Source organism: Chrysochloris asiatica, unplaced genomic scaffold (assembly GCF_000296735.1).
Source record: "Chrysochloris asiatica unplaced genomic scaffold, ChrAsi1.0 scaffold00034, whole genome shotgun sequence".
Taxonomy (NCBI): Eukaryota; Metazoa; Chordata; class Mammalia; order Afrosoricida; family Chrysochloridae; genus Chrysochloris; species Chrysochloris asiatica.
The window spans coordinates 3,065,563-3,087,199 of record NW_006408552.1 but is presented as its reverse complement, the minus strand read 5'-3'; the positions used below and the strand labels follow the sequence as shown (position 1 = coordinate 3,087,199).

At 42.9% G+C, this 21,637-nt stretch overlaps 1 protein-coding gene across 1 annotated transcript in view; it reads right to left on the bottom strand.

Annotated features, from left to right (window-relative positions):
* Positions 1–20,889, bottom strand: part of YWHAG (tyrosine 3-monooxygenase/tryptophan 5-monooxygenase activation protein, gamma) — a 32,737-nt gene extending 11,848 nt beyond the window's left edge. Inside the window, exon 1 of the mRNA XM_006859680.1 lies at positions 20,803–20,889. Coding sequence (XP_006859742.1) covers positions 20,803–20,889 — 87 coding nt within the window. The remainder of the gene's footprint in view (positions 1–20,802) is intronic.
* Positions 20,890–21,637: the final 748 nt, after the last annotated feature.

Genomic DNA, 21,637 nt, shown 5'->3' with positions numbered 1-21,637 from the left:
GGTGGTGGAGGAGAATATTGAAAGTGCCATGGACTATCAAAAGAACCAACAGATAGATCTGTGTTGGAAGAAGTACAGCCAGAGTGCTCTTTGTAATCCAGGATGGCCAGGCTTCATCTCTCATTTTTTGTTCTTGTTGTGAAGCGTCTTCAAGTCGGTTCCAACCCATAGCAACCCTGTATAGGAGCGACTGGTGAGCTTGAACTATTGACCTTGCGGTTCATACTGACTTTGCCGTTCAGGGCATTAACCCACAATGCCACACCAGGGCTCCCTATTTAAGGGCATATCGGTCCCTGAAGAAAGGTATCATGTTTGGTAAAGTGGAGGTTTGTAGGAAAAGATGAAGACCCCCAACGAGATGGACAGGTACAGTGGCGGCAATAATGAGCTGAGGCATAGCAACGACTGTGAGGTGCTTGACCAGACAGTGTTTCGTTCTGTTGTGCACAGGGTCACCTAACAACAAATGAAATAACTACTACTCATATGCCGTGGTGTGGCACTATGGGATAATGCACTGGACTGCAAGGTTGACTTGAACCTCTAAGTGGTGGTTCAATCCACCAGCTGCTCCTCGGAAACCCTATACAGGGTCGCTATGAGACAGAATCTACTTGAGGACACTAACAACATACATGCTACAACATGTATGCTGGATGAACCCTAAGAACATTAAGAAAGTAAACACAAAAGGACACAGCTGTATGATTCCATTTATATAAAACATTCAGTAAAGTAAGCCCACAGAGATAGCATGCAGACTGGCAGTTGCCAAGGGCAGGGGCGAGGGCAATGGGGAACAGTGTTTCCTTTTGGGGTGATGAAACATTCTGGAGCTAGATTAAAGGTGGTGGTGGCACAACATAATCAAGGTACGAATGCCCCTAAACTGGACACTTTGAAATGGTTGATTCTGTTGGGTCACATTTTACCACATCTCCCTAGTAGCTATCACTAGTATAAAAATTGTGCAGGAGGGAGACATTCCAGGAAAAGGAGCACAGAACAGGGTCTCACGTAATATCCAACGGCACACTCAGGACACCAAGCTCAAGATCTCAGAGAAAAAGAGAGCTGGGTAACAACCTGGTTTTATCCGACAGCCACCAAGTCTTCCCACAACTACCCTTCGAGGTAGATCTTAAACTCACTCTGTAAAAACGATTCAGGTAAGATCACTTTCCCAGTCATCCCGGAACACACCGTAGAGAAAGCCATCAAACGCGAGTCCCTGGGACCTCAAACCCTATGCTGGAGACAGGTCAATGTTCAGATACTCAATGCCATTGTCTTTTCAGTTCATGGTCAATTTTAAGACAAGAGGAAGCATTCTTTCTTACCTAACCTTGTCTTTTTCTCAAATCTTTCTTTGGGGAACAATAAAATGACTAAAGGTTCAACGCAAATAATAGAAAACTATTTCTAAGAGCAAAGCATAGGACTTCAGAGTAAGGCTGAAGTCAGGTATCTGCAAAGAAGATTCAATATGATATATCTCAAAACAGATTGTGACAAAATATATTGAGATCCTTAATGTTCATTCTTTGACTCTTGATTCTGTCTTTGAAAGTATTCTAAAAACAATCAAAAAAGTACTGAGAATTGTATGTATAAAGATTCAGTTAAAAGTATAATATTGAAATTCTAAAATTTCACATGGTCTAAAAATAAAAATACTCATAAACAGCAACTTATTTTAAGTATTACTTTTGAAGACTTTTTACAATATAGTAAAACCATCATACTAAAAAACTTAATTACACCCTGAGGGCCCAAGCATTGTTGACCGTCCAAACCATAGGCTCTGAGGATCAGACTCTAGCTACCTAGTAGACATAGCAAACTGTCCCTCATCTGATTATTCAGTAATGCTTGTTAGTAATCTCATACATGAGCCCTGGATATCCACAGACAAATGTAAAAATCTTCCCTAAAAGCCGAGACTGTAAATTCCAAAAAGGCAAGCCCCCCACCCCCATTCCAAAAAAAAAAGCTAAAGAGGATAGAGAGAAACACTGTAAACTGATGATATATGGCGGGGATAATAATCAATGTAATGAAACAAGCTATATGAATGGTTGAATGTGAAGCTGATGATGTACCCTGTAAACTTTCACTCAATGCAAAATAAAAACATTTAATTAAAAAAAATAAATAAAAACTTAATTACATCTCAAAACAAAAATCCTCACAATTGGACCAATAAACAAGATCATAATAAATGGAGAAAAGATCAAAAAGTTGGAAAAGACTTCAATTTGCCTGGATTCATAATGTTCATGGCAGCAACAGTCAAGACATCAATGACATATTGTATTAAGCAAATCTGCCGCAAAAGAACTCTATCAAAGTGTTCAGATGCCCGTTGGAGGACGACGGTGTACCTGATTCCTGACCCAAGCCATGGTGTTTGCAATCACTTCACACACATGTGGTAGTCCTGGTGTGACACTGGGCTAATGTGCTGAACTGCAAAGTTGGTTTGAACCACAAGATCCATGGTTCAAGCTCACCAACCACTCCTCGGAGATCCTATACAGGGTTGCTATGGGTTAGAATAGACTCAATGGCACTAAACAACAACATATACATGTGAAAGGTGGACGATGAGATAAGGAAGAAGAATTGATACATCTGAACTTATGGTGTTGGAAAGAATACTGCAGAGTACCATGCACTGCTATCCTAACTGCCTATAGAGTTAGTGGTGGTTAAGCTGGTGGTGGTGTGCCAAGGAGTCAGCTCTGACTGATGACAACCTTGTAGAAAGTTTCCAAGACTAAACCTATGGGAGCAGAACGCTTCATCTTCTCCAGTGGAACAGCTTTCTCCAGGCAGATCTGAACTGCTGACCTTTCAGTATACGGTTCAACTTGTAACCCACTATGCCACCAGGACTCCTTATAGGGTCAATAACGTGGGAATCAACTCCATTATAAACAGCAGCAACCACACGTTTGATGCCCCCATTGTGATGGTGGTAGTGTGGTTGGTGTGGGGTTTACATGAACTTTATCTATACAATCTGGTTTGGGTCCTTTTTCCAATCTCTTTTAAAACCTTGAGATTTAAGTGTCAGGACTTCGGACCACACCAGATAACCAACTGAGGCCTATGAGGTGACTCTGGGGTGGGCTCGGCTACGCCAGAAAGACCCACAATGTCATCATCATGGTATCAACCTCAGGGGAGAGGAGCTGGGTCCCCAGTTAAAACTCTGGGCACTGAAGGCTCCAAGAACTGCCTGGTTGGCCCAAAAATAAAAAAGGTGTTGTGTCCTCTTTGGGGCAAGGAAGCTTCCCAGACCTCATCCTCTGAAGTTCTTTATGCTGATCCAGCCTTGTACCCTTTATTAAAAACGATGCATTCAGATGTTCAGCAAAGTCATCGAACCTCAGTGGACTGGTAAAAAGCCAGCCAGCAGGTCAGAAGCAAGGAACCCTGAGCAACAACTGGTATCCAGAGGGTATAGAGAGGACCCTCAAATTTATGACCAGCTGGTCATAAGTGAGGATGTTACGTAGACTCCAGCTTGGCAGGCTGACATGTTCCAGGTGGTGTTAGAAGTGGAGTGGAAGAATTTCACATGGACTGCTATCCTCGGATGTGGTAGCAGGCACTCAGACTTGGCTGCAGTCTTGATGGAAACCAACCGAAAACAACCATGAAAATTACAAATGCTCACAGGCTTTGCGACCCTGCAGTTCCATTTGCTAGGAAGGGATTCACTGTGCTATTTCTAACAGCTGAAGTCTGCCATAACCTAAATGATTATCAATGTTAGATTATGATACGTCCATGTCATGAAGTTCTGGAGAGCTCTGGTGGCACAACAGTGAAGTCAAACAGCTGTCAGTTCAAAACCACCCAACGGCTCCACAGAACACCTGGCTCTCTGCTCCCATAAAGATTACCTCTAGAAAACACTGTGAAGCAGTTCTACTCTATCACGTGGGGTTCGCTATGAGTCCAAATAAAAACAACAAAAGCGTGAATATTCACAATATTTCTAGAAGGATCTGAGAATGGTTGGGAGGCAGTCAATGGTGAGAAAGTTATATTTTGTGCCTATAACTAGTACCTATTCAAGTAAACAAACCCTCCCCTTAATTGACCCTATTTAATCAAACCTACAATTAAAGTTTTAAAGCCAATTTTGAAAACCAAGTCTGCTGTGGCGAGCCCCAAGCTCTCCTTTCATACCAAGAAATGAGTGTGCTGCAAGTGTGAGCTCACCTCCACCGAGAATATTTTTAACTTGACTTTAGTTGTATACAAAACTTTCCTATCTTTATACAGGTTATAGCTGATACACAGGGTATGAAAACAGAGGTTCAGAGCCCTGCTTCATTGAACCAATTACTCACCTTTATTTTCCCAGATTCCTCTCCATATTCAGAATCTTATGGTTTCCAAGTATTGCTTGTCAAGTAAGAAAGTACTTTTATACTTTCTCACTGCAAGAAACAGGACAATGTTAATAATGCTGATAATGAGGTGGGTTTTTTGTGTTGTTTTTAAAATTTTAATAGAAGTGTCTGCAGCATTTAATACTTAGATAGACTTTTAGCTTAAATTATGTCTTCATCATGTTATGGATTCTTTGCAAAAACTACAATTCCTTTTTTGGCCCTGAACACAATTCTTTAAGGTTTTGTTATTTCTATTTTAAGGAGATGAAAACCAAGGTTCAGAGGCAAAGAAGGGAAGCCATGTCTAAGAATTCCAAATCCTAATGGTTTCCTCTCGCTCTACTTCTTAAACCAATCAGAATTGGTGTTTTTTACATAAAATATTCTCCTCTGAGCAGCTCCACCCCTTGAAGAATGCAGGAGGACTGTATTTATCTATGATTTCAGGTGAAAAGCCAGATGTACTGCTCCTCAAAATGTTGAGCAAACATGCTCAGCATGGGTATAAGGTTTCTGTTTAGGATAATGAAAATGTGCTAAAATGTGTTGGGATATCATACAACATTGAATTGCATACTTCAAATGGGTGAATTGGATAGTGTGTGGATACTACCTCAATAAAGATGCTTTCAAATGGTTGGTTGGTTGGCTGTGCTGTGGAGTTGGTTCCGACTCATAGTGACCCTGTACAGGGTTTCCGAGGCTGTAAATCTTTATGGGAGCAGAAAGCCTCATCTTTTTCCCATGGAACAGCTGGTAGTTTCAAACTGTTGACCTTGCAGTTCGCAGCCCAATACGTAAGCACTATGCTACCAGAGCTCCTTTGCTGTACTACAATTTATACAGCACTTTCACAGACTAAATGTTATCAGTTGACAAGGAACATCTCATCTCCTCCCCTGGAAAAGAACACAACTACAATAAAACCAGCAATTAAATATTCATTCCTTCGATCCAAGTTCAGCATTCCAAATACTTCAGGCTTCATCCTAATCTTTGGTTATGACACAAAACACTCACTCCAACCGAACTCTTATGTTTAACTCTTTTTGTGATTTCAAATAAACCTTATGCAGCCGGATGTAGCTTAAAATTTCTCAAAATCCTCTCCAAAAATGGTAAGATAACAAGAGGGGTTGGTCTGTCTGCTCACTGGCAAAGATAAAAAAGGGACCCTATACAGGGTCACTATGAGTCTGAACTGATTCAACGGCACATAACCAACCAACCAACCAATGTATTTTCATAATGACGCTTTCAACTCCACCATTTGGGGGAAAAGTCAAGAAGGAAAAACATACTTCCCCTGAAGAGCCAACAATCTACAGATACCCAGCCAAGGCTCCTTTCCTGCTTCCCAACCCTGCTGCTGAGTGAAGGTCCCTCCATCCTCTACTTGCACCCCACCTCTCTGTGAAAAGTCTGCCTAACTCCACCTTGGAGACTGATCAGTGCTTCTTCATTGTGAAGGCAAAGTGCAAACAGGTAAAGACAGCTCCCTTCTCCCTGGGTCTCCTCTAATTCTACTTAGTACATCTATGTCCCAGTTATAGCTCCTTCGCCATCCTGGTCCCTTTTCCCAGGATATGCTTCCTAAGACTTGAACTTTGACATTGGCCTTCGATGGTGTTTACCCATCTGTTCACTCATCCCATTCTCCACAGTAATAGCTCCAAATCATTTTTTTCTCAAGTATCTTAAGTCCACAGCCATGCCCCTTAGAGGCTGACCAGATGTAATAGTTCACTAGAACTACTACTCGACATTATTATTATTAAGTGCTGTTGAGTTGGTTCTGATCCATAGCAACCCTGTATATGGGGTTTCCTAAGAACGGCTGGTGAGTTTGAACCAACCTTGTAGTCCAGCTCCTTAACCCACAGCGCCACACCACCACACAACGTAACTCAGACCAAACCCATTAAACATTTGACTCTTTCACCTCAAAAATGCTCCCATATCTGTGCCCCTTTCAGAGAAAGGTTTCTATTTTTTACTTAAATTAATTCGACTACCTGTAAACGTGGGTCCCTTCCTCTTTATAAAATAGACACTTCATGTCACTGCTCAAATTCTAACTAAAAAATACAGATCTCTATACATCCTGTTAATGTACTTCCACTCTACATATTCTACAAAATCAGTGGCTCTCAACCAGAGGCAATTTTGCCCCCTTCCCACAGAGGGCCCATGGCAATGTCTGATGACTTTTTTTTTTGTTATTGTCATGACTAGGGACGTGCTCCAAACATCCAGTGGGGAAAGGCCAGGGACGCTACAGAATATCTTACAACACACAGAGCAGCAGCTGCTCCCCGTACTGCACCCCCAACAACAAAGAAAAATCTGGTCAATAAATGCCAAAGTAGAGAAACCCCCGCTCCAAGTTATCAATCCCCAGGTCATGACCTTCATAATCTTCCTTCTAATTAAACACCTCTCTGCTTTCACCTACGCTATTCCTACCACCCAAAATGTACCTCCAAAACCCTTAAGAAAAAATTATATATCCTTTAAGATCCCATTCAAATACTACACTCACTTCCTGAAGCCTCTGAAAAGTTCTCAGTCCAAATTAATTGCTGCTAACTCTGGGTATTAGTAACTTTTAACTTGAATCTTTCTTATCACTTGTTTCTGATGTTTGTTACCAAAGACTACAGTCCTTAAGGGCAGGTAACACCTTTACTCACCAGTAAATCCCCATGGTGCTGTACCAGTCACTTCGGAATGTTTGCTGAGTGACATAAACCTACACATCCAGCCCAGACTGTTTACAAAACTGGCCTGACTCATTCCACCCAGCCCACCAAAACACACCCTCCCTTTTCAATATGACTACGCAGGTTCTTCAATCAAGTGAGGGAAATGTATTTTTCAGCCCTAAAAACTAAGCTTGATCCTATGACTTGCTTTGCCTAATGGAGCATTAGCAAGTATGAAGCAAAATTTGAAAAGGGCTTGCCCTCTCTTTGCTGGGACCCTTCTACTGCCATATGAAGCTGGGATAAATCTTCTAGAGGAGACACTATGTAGAGAGGCCAACGCAGTTTACCCAAATGGGCCAGACTGCAAAGTTATTTGAACTGCAAGGTCGGTGGTTCAAGCTCACCAGCTGCTCCTTAGAAACCCTATACAGGGTCGCTATGGGTTGGAATCGACTCCACGGCACTTCACAACAACAACTGGAAGCAGGCCTAGACCATAACTACTCAATCAACTCATGGAAATGTTAGAAATCAAGTGGTTTGTCCCGGCAAGCACTAAGCTAATATATTTAACATTGTTTTTAAACTTGAAATGAAATTAAGCTTCTGAAAATCGAATCGTACTCAATTCCTACCTGTTAGAACACTGTGTGTTTTTCTCCAAAAGTGCTATTAGTGTTAAGCTCCATCTGCACCCAAAGCAATGAACAAGTTGTGTAGCTGAATTTGAAGGCCAATGTACAGAACTTGAAGAAAAATAAGGAGCCTTTAACAATTAGGACATAAAGTCAAATCTAGCTCCTCGTATCAGCAAAACTCTGCAAATATCTTGGGAAAAAAAGTCAGCACTCTTTGGCTGTTAGTCAAATAACCCTAAAAATTAGTTAAGTCGGAATTTTAATACAAAACATATTGATTCCTTCAAAACAATCTTTTTTTCTTTTCTTCCCTTATACAATTTCTCCTGGAATTAATGTCACATTCATTTTCTATGGTATTCATCTACCTGTGTCTAGACCACGGGTTTTACACCTATTATCCAAGACGACTCTTGAAAATTGATTAGAAACAGTTGAGTGATCTCATCAAAATTTCAGTGGCTCCATTTCTGGACTTCATCCAGAACCAGTCTCCTGTTACAAATGCCAGTACCCCCAGTCTTTCCTCCCGCCTGCTAGACTTGCTGCAGACCCGTTCCTTGGTCCCTTAGGCCTTTCCCTTTAGGCTTTATTCCTTCCTCCCAAGGTCCATCAGTTCAAGTATTTACATCAGTGTCAATTTTCTTGTGCCTTGTCATTCTACCATGCATCTCACAATCTCGCAAACCCCATCAATTCAAGAGAGAAGCCTGCAGACAGAGGTAGAGACAAGCCAACAAAAACTATAAATTGAAGTCATTACCAATTAAGGTTTTACTAACCTCAGCTGGGTCCTTAGCAAGCCTTATACTATTTTGGTAACCCTTAACCTTGCCCCAGCTACCAGCCACCCTACCTCCAACAACCAGCCCCACCAGCCCACACTGCTTACACCACTGCTGCCTCATCAGAGGAAACGCCACTTTCTAGGTTGCCAATTTCAGGCCTTCTCTTAATGAACAGCTACACCACCTATCTCTCTGCCAATCCCTGTGCTCCAGAAACGCGCGCTGCTGCCCTCAACACACACTTCTTCCACCACTCTTCTCACCTGCATTTTCTCTTCTCCCGCTCCTCACTAAGAATCCAAGCTCAAGTTTAAAATAAAACCCTATGGTTTCACATTGTGACTTATTTTTAAGTCTACATCTTCCCTATGATCTTATTACGCATGGTTTTAACTATCAAACTCCCACTAGAATATCAGTTCAAACTCATCAAGATGGTAACTGAATTCATTCTTTCCAGTCAATTTTCTTCGTCTTCTTTCAAGTTCGATCTTCGGTCATCACATTCTCACATCCCACACACACACCCCGCCCCTCCCCATATGAAAAACCACCACCAAGTCAGCCTGCTTTCTAGTCTAGGTCTTCATCTCTTCAGAACCAGCCCTTACACTCCTCTAAGGGGTCTTTCTCCCTACACCTCACTGTGCTATGCAGTCTCCACATTGCTGTCAGGAAAAGTTTCTATTTCTAAATCAAAAATGGGACTATGACCCTCTGCTGCTTAAAATGACTCAATGAGTCCCACAGCTTAACAAAGCGAAATGCCACAAATGCTTTCATGAATTGGCCTCCATTTACCACTTTCAAAGCCACGTCCTCACTATTCCTTCAAAGGCACACAAACTACTGCAACATTCCCTGACGGCACCCAATAATGCACCCATCACCTACCAGCCTGCTGCTTCAGTGTCCTGAAAGGGAACACACTGTTCTCCCAGCCTGAGTACTCTGTCTTCCAACCTTCCCCTCTCCTCAAGGTAGCCCCCCCAAAAGGCACTTTCTTCAGGAAATCTTCCCTGGTATCCAGTGTGGATTACTAAACCAGCCTTCCTGGTCACTGATCACAATAGTCCTTAGGTGTTTGCTCTATGTGCAGCCTCACCCACCCGGCAAAACCCTTCATTCCGGAATTCTGCTTTCATTTTCTTATGAACAGGTGCCTAACATAGTAGCTGGACTCTTGGGGTGGCGCTGTGGGTTAACGCACTAGACTGCAATGTCGGTCTGAACTGCAAGTTCGTCAGTTTAAGCTCACTAGCCACTTCTCAGAAACCCTATACACGGTCGCTATGGGTCAGACCGACTCGACAGCACTTAACAACATTAATAGCTGGCACTTGAGAGGTTCAGTCTTTTGGTGTGTAATCAATGTTTCTACAAATATTGAGTATTTACCACCCCATCCTTGTTACATCTTCTCTAGGTGATTTCTGCATCAGAATCAAGAACGCATCATTCTCTTCCCCACCCGCCTACAAGGTCGACTAAGTGGTCATAGTAACATCTTCTTTTCTTCCTTTGATCTTTATTCAAATCCTCCCTAAAACACATTTCCTTGCTCCAGTCTGTGAATTCCACACAAGATCCTATGATGTTGGTTATACAGAAAGGTTATGCCTTTCTCCCAAGTTCATTCTTTCAAGTGAGGTACACTCTCCTCTGTGCAGTGAGGCGTCCTTTCAACCTCCTAGCAACACATCGATGAAACCCCAATGAATGGCTCATAACAGAAATTACCTTCTCATATTAAAAATCTCAACTTCTCCATTGCTAAATGATATTCAAAATACACTGCAATCATTTGATCAAATGACATTTGATGAAAGGTACCAGATTACACTTATACTAGGTAAGAGATATTATATCTTAAGACTATTTGAAAGGAAATGTGCTCTGTATTTAAACCTAGACTATATATTACTCTTTCTGAGACAACTAAATGGGAGGGGGGGATTTAAGTATGCAATAGCTTAAAGGAATCTTCCTTTTAATAAAGTCAACCTTGCGGACAAAAAAAACCAAGTCTTCCGTGCTCCGGTAAACTCTGACGCATACACTAACTTAATGAAAGCACATCAGCCAATTAAAGAGACCACAACAGATCACAAGTATTCCTGCATACACTTTTTTTATGCTTCTGTTTGATAACAAAAAAACCTACAAAAGATGTTTTAATTTAGAATAAAAACACATTTAGCGGGATTGGGAATAGAAGAACAAGGCGGATGGGAAAACAATTAGGCAGGTTTGCATGGGCTAAGAGAGACAAAGAGATAAATAATGATGTACATACAACCTTGGAACAACAGGGCTCTGGGATACAGGATTAAGACATGGTTGGAATGGGGAAAAGGTGGGAAATGATGTTAAGATGCTTGGCTGTCTTTTGAATCTTCGTTTCCCAGGCATACCATTATAAAATAGATACTTGAGGGGGAGAGAAAGGAATAGCCAGAAATATCACCATTATAAAATAGATACTTGAGGGGGAGAGAAAGGAATAGCCAGAAAGCTCGTAAGTCCGTCTTCTGCCTATAACTGATTGGAATACCTAAAATGGGGCTACAAAGTACCCAGTGAAGGAGGCTTCCTGTGGAAACTCTGCATTACATAAGACCATAGGAGGAATCCTGACCCTCACCCAGAATCTTCTGAGATGGGAAATTTCCACTAGAAAGGACAAATAGTCCAGCCTGGAGCAACTAGAAGAACACAACATACTTCTTGAAAGAAAAACCGAAAGTAAAAATACAAAACAATATAGGCAGTGCGACTGATTACTACAACAAGCAAGTTGCTCGCCCAGGAGACATCAAGGCAAGTAGTCGGGTCCCCTCAGGGCAAACCCCCTTCCAAAACTAAGACTCAATGGGAATACACGAGCAGACGTGTGCTCTTATTGGTGACCACGTTCATCACCAATAAGGGAAAGTGAGGGAAAAACAGTAAAGAAGCTGCGAGCTAAGCCCTACAACATTCAATAGACTCCTATGAACCTGGGTGGAGACCTGGTTGGCCAGCAGTGTGGCGGCAAGACCTGGGGACTCTTGAGCCCAGGGTCAGTGACATAGCCACAGAGGACTAGAGTGGAGAGTGAAATGTCCAGCTGTTAAGAAGAGAGGGCATATGCATAAGAACACCCACACTTGCAAATAACACCCACTCGACCTGGCTTCAATGACTGGATGATCACAGCTCAACTAGAAGAAAAAAAGGAAAAAAAATAAGTAATCTGATACAATTTGATGAACTACACCTATGGGTGCAGTAGTTCAAAAGAGGGAACAAATCTTTACAGCGAGGTTCATTCCCACCCCCTCCACAGAGTAGACAGGGATGAGCAAATTGGACATAGGCTACCCAAAATGTGGGGGCTATAAAGGCAAGAAGTGACTGGCTTACAAGCTTTCAAGAGAGAGCCTAGATCCAGAGGTTGTGGAGGAAGGTAAAATCTCCAATGAGTAGTATCCAATCTGTCTGGGCGGGGCTAATGAAAGGAGATGGGAATAGGTCCCTTATGGTACAATAGTGAACAATTGCTATCAGAACTGACTGTGAGGGTTGGAAATGTAAATGTAGATGTAAATTGTTTTGTAGCAAGGAGGGGAGTGATTGACTTTGCAGTCCAGGAGCCGAGATCCCTGGAACCACATCAAGGGAGAAGAGCAGAGTGTGAGACCCTACCCAGAGAAGCATAGACTCCAGAGATGGAGGCAGAAGATGATGACATGGAGAGATGGAGTGGCTGGGGACTGTGTGCTGATGATGGGGGGGGGCCGCGCAGGCTTGTGGTGTATACCCTTTGGTTGTTTGATGATGCATGGAGGGGATTGTAACCACGTCAATGAAATGGTATATGATAGGATGAATGTAAAACTAATGTTCTCCTGTGTAAACTATCATATAATTCACAACATACTATTTAAAAAAAAAAAAAAAAAAGATTTGAAGCCTTGGTAACACTTAAAAAAAAAACAAACACATTTAGCTCAAGCCTTAGTCAAAATAAACATTTCTATCTGTAAAATGGGAAGAACATTATGTCATAAAATCTATTGTGAAACTGTGAAAATGGTAAAAGTATATTTAAAAATGTTTCTTAAATGCTAAAAATGTTAACTGTCAAAATAGATCACGCATTGCTTTACATTTAAGAAGCGTGTTTAACTTAAAATCCTTTTAGTCCCAAAAAGATTTCAGTCAGTACAGAAATCTGCAACAGAGATTTAAGAACAGTATTTAGTCATGATTTCTAAATTAGAAAAAAAATATGTTGTTCAGAGCCATGGAGTCGGTTCCAACCCACAACAATCCTGTATACATCGAGTTTCTAAGGAGCAACCCAGTGGGTGTTTGGCAGTCCAGTGCTCATCCTACAGCACCAGTAAGATATGAAAAAAGAAAGCATGATGAAAATACAATGTTTTATTGTTAATTGCCATCTAATTGGTTCTGACTCACAGCAAGCCTGCACTGGGATTACAAGGTGAGTTTGAACTGCCGACCTTGAGGCTCAGACTGACTTACGGTCCAGTGCTTATTCTACAGCCCCACAACAGGGCTCCAAGAAAATGCAAAACTACTGTAAATCCAAATTAAGCCGTTATGATTCATTCAGCATGGTTTTGAGAACCTATGTAGCAGACATATTTTTAAATAAGTGGGCTGCTAGGTCGGTTTGAACCACAAGGTCAGCAGTTCAAGCTCACCAGCCACTCAGGAATTCTATATAGGGCCACTGTGAGTCGGAACTGACTCGAAAGCACTTAAATTACGTAGTAGAAATTTTAGGCAAGTTTTTATAACTGCAAACATTACTGCTCTTTGAAGATTATCATACTGCTTTTCCTTCTCCAATAAATGGACCTAGTTCTAAACATCTGAAGATTTTCCTGGATTTTCTTTCAGTGGAGAAAAATGTAACTGGAGAAGGTTGTCATAAATAAATCACTGACTACACCGTCACACACCTGAGCCGACAACCTCTTTACATGCTGCCAAACATCAGCAATTTTCATCAGTAGACTGGACCTCATCAAGGAGTCCTGGTGGTGCAGTGGTTGGGTACTCAGCCGCGAAGTGAAAGTTCAGTGGTTCGAAGCCACCTGTTGGGCTGTGGGAGAAAGGTGGCAGTCTCTGTCCATGTACAGATTACAGTCCGGGGACCCCCATGGGGCAGTTCTACTAAGAGTCATTGAATCATTGAATCAACTCAACAGATACAGGTTTGGTCTTTGGTTTTAGACCGTGATGGAAATTAAAATCTACTAAGCCATGGTCTACTGTGGTCATCAGTTTCACACTTTTAACTTGTTGACAATATACACAGCAAGTTTCTACATGTAGTTTAGTGTCAGTGGTGACACTGAGTTGGGCAACCATTCTCACCCTTCTTTCCGAACCGTTTCTCCATTAGCAAACTCACTGCCCCTCAGGTTCCCATCTCATCATCTGTGAATTGCTGTTGTCAATTTGATCCCATACAAAAGGGCTTCAAAACCTTCAAGGAAATTATTTTCATTATTGTTCAATTCCATTTTCCAAGAATTTTTTGAAGTCCCCTTGTATAGAACTGAAGAGTATAATCAAAATCGGTTTTAATTTATGGAAGTCACGATCTTATTTCGCCTTCTTTCAGCTCTGTGCTTTCCTTTGTGCTCGGCCGTTTTCTAGCTTGTAGTTATGGGAGGTGGCATTTGTTGCCTCACTATTTTGAAAAGGCAATCCAACATTACACCGTACGGCCTGTCTCATCATATTCATTTTTCTGTTATCTTCCCCAAATTGTTTTTGTCAACTCTCATTTTCATCTTTGAAATTTTGATTTTATTAATGTGTAAGCTGGAATGGTAGGAATATCATATTAAAATTAACCAACAATTCCCAAAAGAGGGATGCACAAGGAACTCTCAAACTTGGAAAGATTATTTGTTTGAATTCTACCCCCTAGTCCTTTTAAGGAACTGATGAAGTCTAAGCCATGTTACCAGCAGTTATTTCACTTGGAAGACTGTCTGTTTCCCACTGAAGTAAACTGTCTTCACTCGAGCTGAAGACTATTCTTATGGCATTCCCTATGGTTGGAATGTGGTAAACAGAAATGGGAGTGCTCTTACACAGAAAAGTTTTAATAAAATAGAAATTTCCAAATAAAACCATTGGTCTTCATCTCCAGAGACCCAAATCCAGATTTGGTGAACAGGACCCAAGTACGGCAGCAGCCTTTTCTCTTGTAATTATTCTGTTCCTACAACAGGACTGTCAGAGCTGGGAGTATGACAGTGACAGCAAAGGGCAGCTGGACAGTAGCTCATGGAATCCCTGACCCACCCTCCCCAACATACGGCGCGTGGAGCGCAGCTGCAAAGGGAGAGGAAGTGAGACATGGCTCAGAGGTGCAGGTTTTACACAAACAGATGTCATGAAAAAAAAGACAGATTATCTCAATGTCTTTACATTTCTAAAAAGGATTATTAATTTGACACTTGTTAAGTGCTATGGAGTCATGAAGACCCTGTATAGTGTTTCCAAAGAGCAGCTGATAGGTTTGAACCACTAACCTAGTGGTTAGCAGTCCAGTGCGGAGTCTACAGCGCCACACCCAGACTCCTTAGGCTGCCACTGACATAACCTAGATCTAAAGAGAAGAGCTCTGGTAGCGTAGTGGTTACGAATTGGGCTGTGAACCGCAAGGTCAGCAGTTCGAAACTACCAGCGGTTCCGCGAGAGAAAGATGAGGCGTTCTGCTCCTGTAAAGATTTACAGCCTCAGAAACCCTGTACAGGGTCACTATGAGTCAGAACCGACTCCACGGCACTTAACAACAACAATAACAAAAGAGGAGCTCTGGTAGTGTAGTGGTTATGAGTTGGGCTGCCAATCTCAAGGTCAGCAGTTCAAAACTACCAGCAGTTCTGCGGGAGAAAGATGAGGCATTCTGCTCCCGTAAAGATTTACAGCCTTGGACACCCTGTGAAGGGTCACTATGAGTCAGAACGAACTCCACGGTACTTAACAACGAAGAAGAGAAGGTGCTTATTGGTACCTGTGCTTGGAAGACCATTTCGTACTAGGTGGAAAAGGGCCCTGGCAGGAAAGACAAGAAAGCTAGTGTGGGTGAGCGAACAGGGAAGGAACATTTCAGAATATCTTGAATTGGAAGACGCTGTGCTTCTCTGTTGGAGGACCCGTGCTTTGGGAAGGCTATTATCAATGGGACTGACTCCTGGTGACACACAACTGGACTGTAGGACATGAGAAACGGGGAGGAGTCACCAGTCCTTCCGCCTCCAAGCTTTAGGTTTACTCTTGTTCCTTGCCTTTTGCACTTGACATTATTCCAGGGATATTTACGCATGTCATTATCCTAAATGGCTCAGTAGTCTGTATGTCATTTTAATTATTTTCCTATTTAGCACTGAGTCCGTTTCAAATACTTTGTGAACATCTTTTTGATGAACGCTAGTCATTACCTTAGGACAGATCTGAAAACAGAACTGAGGGAAGAATAGACTTTTAAGGATCTGGAGACCATCTCTACTGGGTTATTGTTAAATGTTGTTGAGTTGAGTGGGCTCTCATTCACAGTGACCTTGTGCAGGGATTCTGAGACTTGAAATCTTTGTGGGAGCAGAAAGCCTCATCTTTCTGCCGTGAGCAGCCAGCGGGCTCGAACCACAGATCCCTACAGTTAGCAGTCCAGTGTTTATTGTATGGAGCTGCCAGACTCCTATTACTACTACTGGGTATTATTATCTCTTAAAACTTTAAACATTTAAATTGTTCATGGTTTAAAATTCAAAAAGGTACCTATTGCTTTTTCAAATCCACCTATATGGGTTGACCCTAGCAACTCAGAAGATTAGATGGGAGCCTCAGAGTATTAGTGTTTATGTTAATGGGGGAACGACTCAGAATGCTGTGTCTATTCTGAACAAAATCAACTTAAAATATTTTACAATTATTCCTTTTGACTATTAAAACATGAACTTTTTGAAATCTGCTTGTATGAACTGGCTCTTGCTTTCTTTCCTCATCCCAAGAAACTGACAGAAATGATCAGACATCCTGCCAGGTAAGAGGTTAGGGTACTACTAGAGATGGAGAGGTGGCCTCTCTTACTGAGCTCCTGAGAGCTTCAGGAGCACTCTGGAGACCACAATCATACATCACCTGATACTGGAGTCCCATACAGAGCTCAAGATCCTTAGTACTGAAAGTTCACTAGGGGACCACTACCACACAGCCAGGAGAAAACATGCAACACAAAGGTAATTGTCCTAGGATTGAAAATCAGTCCTAAGAACACTAAACAATTTCCTTAATCTCCATAGAATGAATGGAGATCCAGTCTCCATTGAGGTAAACTGTTTTTTCTTACTTGAGACAGCATCCTATGGTTTATAGGCACTTTAACTTTTTAAATAAAAACACAATGCAAACCTGGTTAAATCTTTTCCCCTCACTTTCTGCTGGAAAAGCTCAGATGTTCGCAAACAAAGGAGCAAAGAGGTAACCAATTTCTACTGGTATGAGTTGCTATGGGTCCCACATGGTGGCACATTCCTGAGGCTGTAAGTCACCTCGTTGTAAAATCCAGCCAGTTCTAGTATAGATCATCATCTCTTAAAAACATCATTAGCTCCATGTTCTGGGGCAAGACAAAAGTGCTTCTTACTCAATATTGTCTTAAATGCTGTTGAACTGTACACTTGAAATGTTTATGGAATGTGAAATTCAACTTAAAAAATTTCCCCCCACTTCTCAATAATGTAAGACTTTGGCCTAATAAATAACGTGTCCCCAAATACTAGGGATAAGATTCTAATCCAAGGTCTGTAGCTGCACTGCACAATTAGCATCATCTTTTATCTCCAAAGAACTCATTTTAAAAATGAGAAAACACCTCCCATTCATTTGCGTTCTTATGGTGGCTAGCACACAAGGCCAACTCTTCTCTCCATCCTTTCCACCCCTAGGGAGAGACCAGTTCTAACCATGTGATTGGGAAGAATGGCTGGCAGGACTCCGCCTCTAAGGTACCCCCCAGGTGCTACTGCTTCATTAGTGATAAGGCCACTGGATCAACCCTCCAGCAAGAGCAAGTGGGGAAAAAATGCAATATTGAAAATAGTCCAACTTTTGACCACCTATTTACCCACCCCCCCCCCCGCCTGCCCCAAACCCAGTTAAACCGCTAACTCCAATAATATCAGTCATCTCCCGATGGTGATGGTGGTTGTATTCTAACTCACGGTGACCCTGTATAAGGCTCTGAGGTTGTCAATCTGAACGGGAGCAGAAAACCTCACCATTCTCCCCCAAGGAGCAGCTGGTAGATCCCAACTGCTGACCTTGCGGTTAGCTGCCTCACTTGTAGCCCACTATGCTGTCAGGGACCTCCTGAGGCAAGTACTATTAACACACTGACTTTTCAAAAGGTCAGAAAATGCCAAAGCACAAGACCATATTGTATAACAAGTAGGGGACACTTCTAGCCACCTACAGGCACATTCTGCATAGATCTTAACTGTATTATTATTAGGGTTAACTTCCTAAAAACAATTAAGTTTGAATCCCTCTATCAGGATCATTTCCACCTTAAAAAAAAAGGTTCACTTGAGTGAGAGGAGTAATGTTTTCACTGTATCTTCCTAGATATATAAATTTTCCATAATGAAATCATTTTTATAAACAGGAAAATACCAAGTTTCATAGGTAGTTACCATTTTTTTGAGCCTATATATTTTATTTAACCCTAAACACCTCTTTCCAAGAGTCCTGGAGTGGCACTGTAGGATAAGCACTGGATTGCTAACCACAAGGTTGGTGGTTCAAACCCACCAGCTGCTCCTGGAAAACCCTATACAGGGTCACTACAAGTCAGAACTCAATGGCATTTAACCATCACTTTTTCAAGTAGATTGCCCCAAATTTACAGAAGAGGAAAATGAGGGTCGGAGATAAGCCTACCTCCTCAAAGTCACAGTAAGTGGGTTTGAAAATCCATCTGCTTTATCTGAGTCTTGCCTCCATACTGTCAAACAGCATTAGTATGAAGCCCAACCAAAAAAAAAAAAAAAAAAAAGTTAACTGCTTTGTAGCAGGTTCTCTTATCCTCTAGTCACTGAAAATGTCCCAGTAGGAAGCCCTATTTTTTGTGTTTTTAGGTTTTTCATCAAAATCTGCCTATTTAGTTATTTGCAATAAACCCAAGTACACAGCTCTCCCTCACATTAAGATCATAAACTGTATTCTTGATTCAAATTTGTATTTTATTCCATCACTGCCCAATTTGCTAAATTTAATGGGATAAAGGTTTAAAATATGAATGGATCTTCCTCTGGGAGAAAATGAGAAATCAGCAAGTGATTAATGCACACCTAGAGAGGTCACTGATTTGCATGTCTAAGGGAAAATGAAATGCATATTTTTGGACCAATGGGACCAATGGTTCTATTGCAAGTTGATTTTTATCTGGTAGAAGATGACTTGGCTCAATCCTACCTGGTTTATCAACTAATCTCTGCATCACCTTGGACAAATGCCATTTGCATACTCCCTAGCAGCCCTTAGGTGCATTGCAGCCTCTGTGTCATTGTGTGTGACATCACTGGGTTGCTATGGATATAGGTAAGAGGTCACTCGCAATCCTGTGGAACTAGAAATACGGAAAAATTAGAAAAGACTAAGTAATACGAGCTAAGGATATTTCAACATGAATATCAATCACAAATACAACTTCTATCATTTGAGCTTTAAAATGTTGTCAACTAACTAGTGCATGTGGTCAAGTACTCCCAATTCCCAGAATCAACTCCCTTCTTTGCTAAGAAAAAAACATGGTTTTTGTTTTTGTTTCTGGTATAACAAATTCAAATATAAAGGCATCAACAGTGTCATCTTTTGTGAGCTAGGATAGCTACTCAAGAATTAATCTATAGAACCTACATGGGTTCAAACTGGTGATGCATCTTAAGCATCTGTTACATAAGGTAGCGAGTTAAATATGAAGATAGTGTTAAGACTTAAGTCATTAATGTGCTCCTTTTCCAGAGTTCATTTAATCATGTTTAAGGCTTTCCCGCTCGCCTAATCTCAAGCTGGTTGACAGCCCATTAGAAAAATGTAGTGTTCCTGACATAATGGTGCAAGACAGCATCCAAGACAAAATGCACAAACCTAGACCAGTATTCTCTTTTAATCAGCATTAGGTTGCACTAGCTATAAAAATTAAGCCCTCAGACTTCACTTACAAAACAATTTAAAAAAAAAAAAAAATTTTTTTTTTAAAAGGACTTTTTCCCCTTTAAAACAACTCCTCCCAGCCTCCACCCAGTCTAGGCTTTCTGCAATATGACAAATGCAGAATCTTCTGGAATGACTTGATACTGCCTCCCACCATCGCTTTGTTTGCAGTATCAGATCAGAGAAAATTCCCCTCCCCACAACTTACAGGAATTTCAAGAATATTCGTGCCTATATTAAAAAAGAAAAAACAGCTCATGTCACAAATGAACCAATGTGCTACATTCACCACCTTTTATTTAAAACAACAAAAAACAAACTGCACACCCTGTCCTCTTCATTATAAAACACGAGGAGAGATGGAGATGACATGTGGTGATCCATTAAGGAAAAGCCTAGGGAGACAGTCCCCCTTCCTAAAAGCAAGAGGGCTCATTTTGGGGGAATGGTGAAAGGAAGAACCTTTTGTTAAGAAAAACCGTGAACAGGAATGTTTCGATTTTGTACCGCTGACCCCAGATCCTGTCAGGAGGGGCCCAAAGGGAAGGAGAATGGGGTGGGGGCGAGTCAACCTGCTGAGTGAATGGGGAAGGCGCCGCCCTGGCACCAGGGACTGGGAAAGAGGAACCGCATCCATGCGGTCCCCCGCCCCCACGCCCCAGGAAAGGAGGAGGGGAAACCGGGCACAAAGGATGCGCACGGCCCGAAGCCCGCCCGCGGGGACCCTTCTACAGACCCCCCCCAAAGACCCCGCCTCGGTCTCAGCCAGGGCCAGGCAGAGGGGGCAGCGCCGCAGGCCCCAGGGGCGGCAAAGAAAGGCGGCGCCACCAGCCGGGTCCTCGTGGCCATCGGGCCCACCCACAGCCGCCCCCCCTCCCCGGCAGCGGGGCCGGGGGTGACCTGCCCTGCAGTCGCCGCAGACAGGCGACTTAATCGCGGTGATTCTAGCGGACGAGCGAGTCTCTGGCGGCCAGAGCTGGCGGGGGAGGGGGCAGAAACTCACGTTCTTCATGGCCGCAGCCATGTCGTCGTAGCGCTCTGCCTGCTCGGCCAGCCGGGCTTTCTGCACCAGTTGCTCGCGGTCCACCATCTTCGCAGGAGGCTGGGTCGGGCCGGAGGGAGAGACTGGGGCGACGGGAAGGCGTGGAGAGCAGTGGGGCGGCAAGAGCCCGTGTGCGAGGACCGACGTACGGAATGAGCAGCTAAGACGGCAGAGGTTGCAGCTTGAGCTACCACGGCGGGACCGGCGCTGGGCGGCTGCGGCGGCTGTGCGTGCAGCGGGCGGACAACCCCCCAGAGGCCCCGCCCACGTCGAGTGACGCAGACGGGACCGCCCACGGCGCTCACCCCGCCCAGACCCCCAGCCAGCGTCTCGAGCTTCCGCGCCCCGAGTCGCCTAGCTGCTTTTTTCCGACAGGCTATGTTCCCCAGTGCCCCACAAAACTCCCTTTTCTCTTCCTCGCCCCTGTTGGTTTGCTCCAGTTTCTCCAGGCTCCCCTTCCCCTAGAGACCCCTTACTGCCCCCTAAGAGTTGCATTTTCTCCACTGGTGGGGGGAGGGGTACTTTGGGGAGACCAAGGACAAAGGGGCAATCAAGACTACATCTCCCAGAGGATCTAGCACACGGGCGGTGGAGGTTCGGGAGGGTTCTAATCCAGCAGTCACTGGGGACCCCTGGCGGGGACCAGGGCTGCATCAATCCTAGGGAGTGCTGTTGTATTCCCTGGAAATTATGAGGGGCAAGGATTTGTTTCTGAGATAAAGTAGCAGGTCTTGCAGGAAAGTCGGGGAGAATGAATGGACAGTCAAACTGTCAAGGGGGTACATGCCTGCAAGAT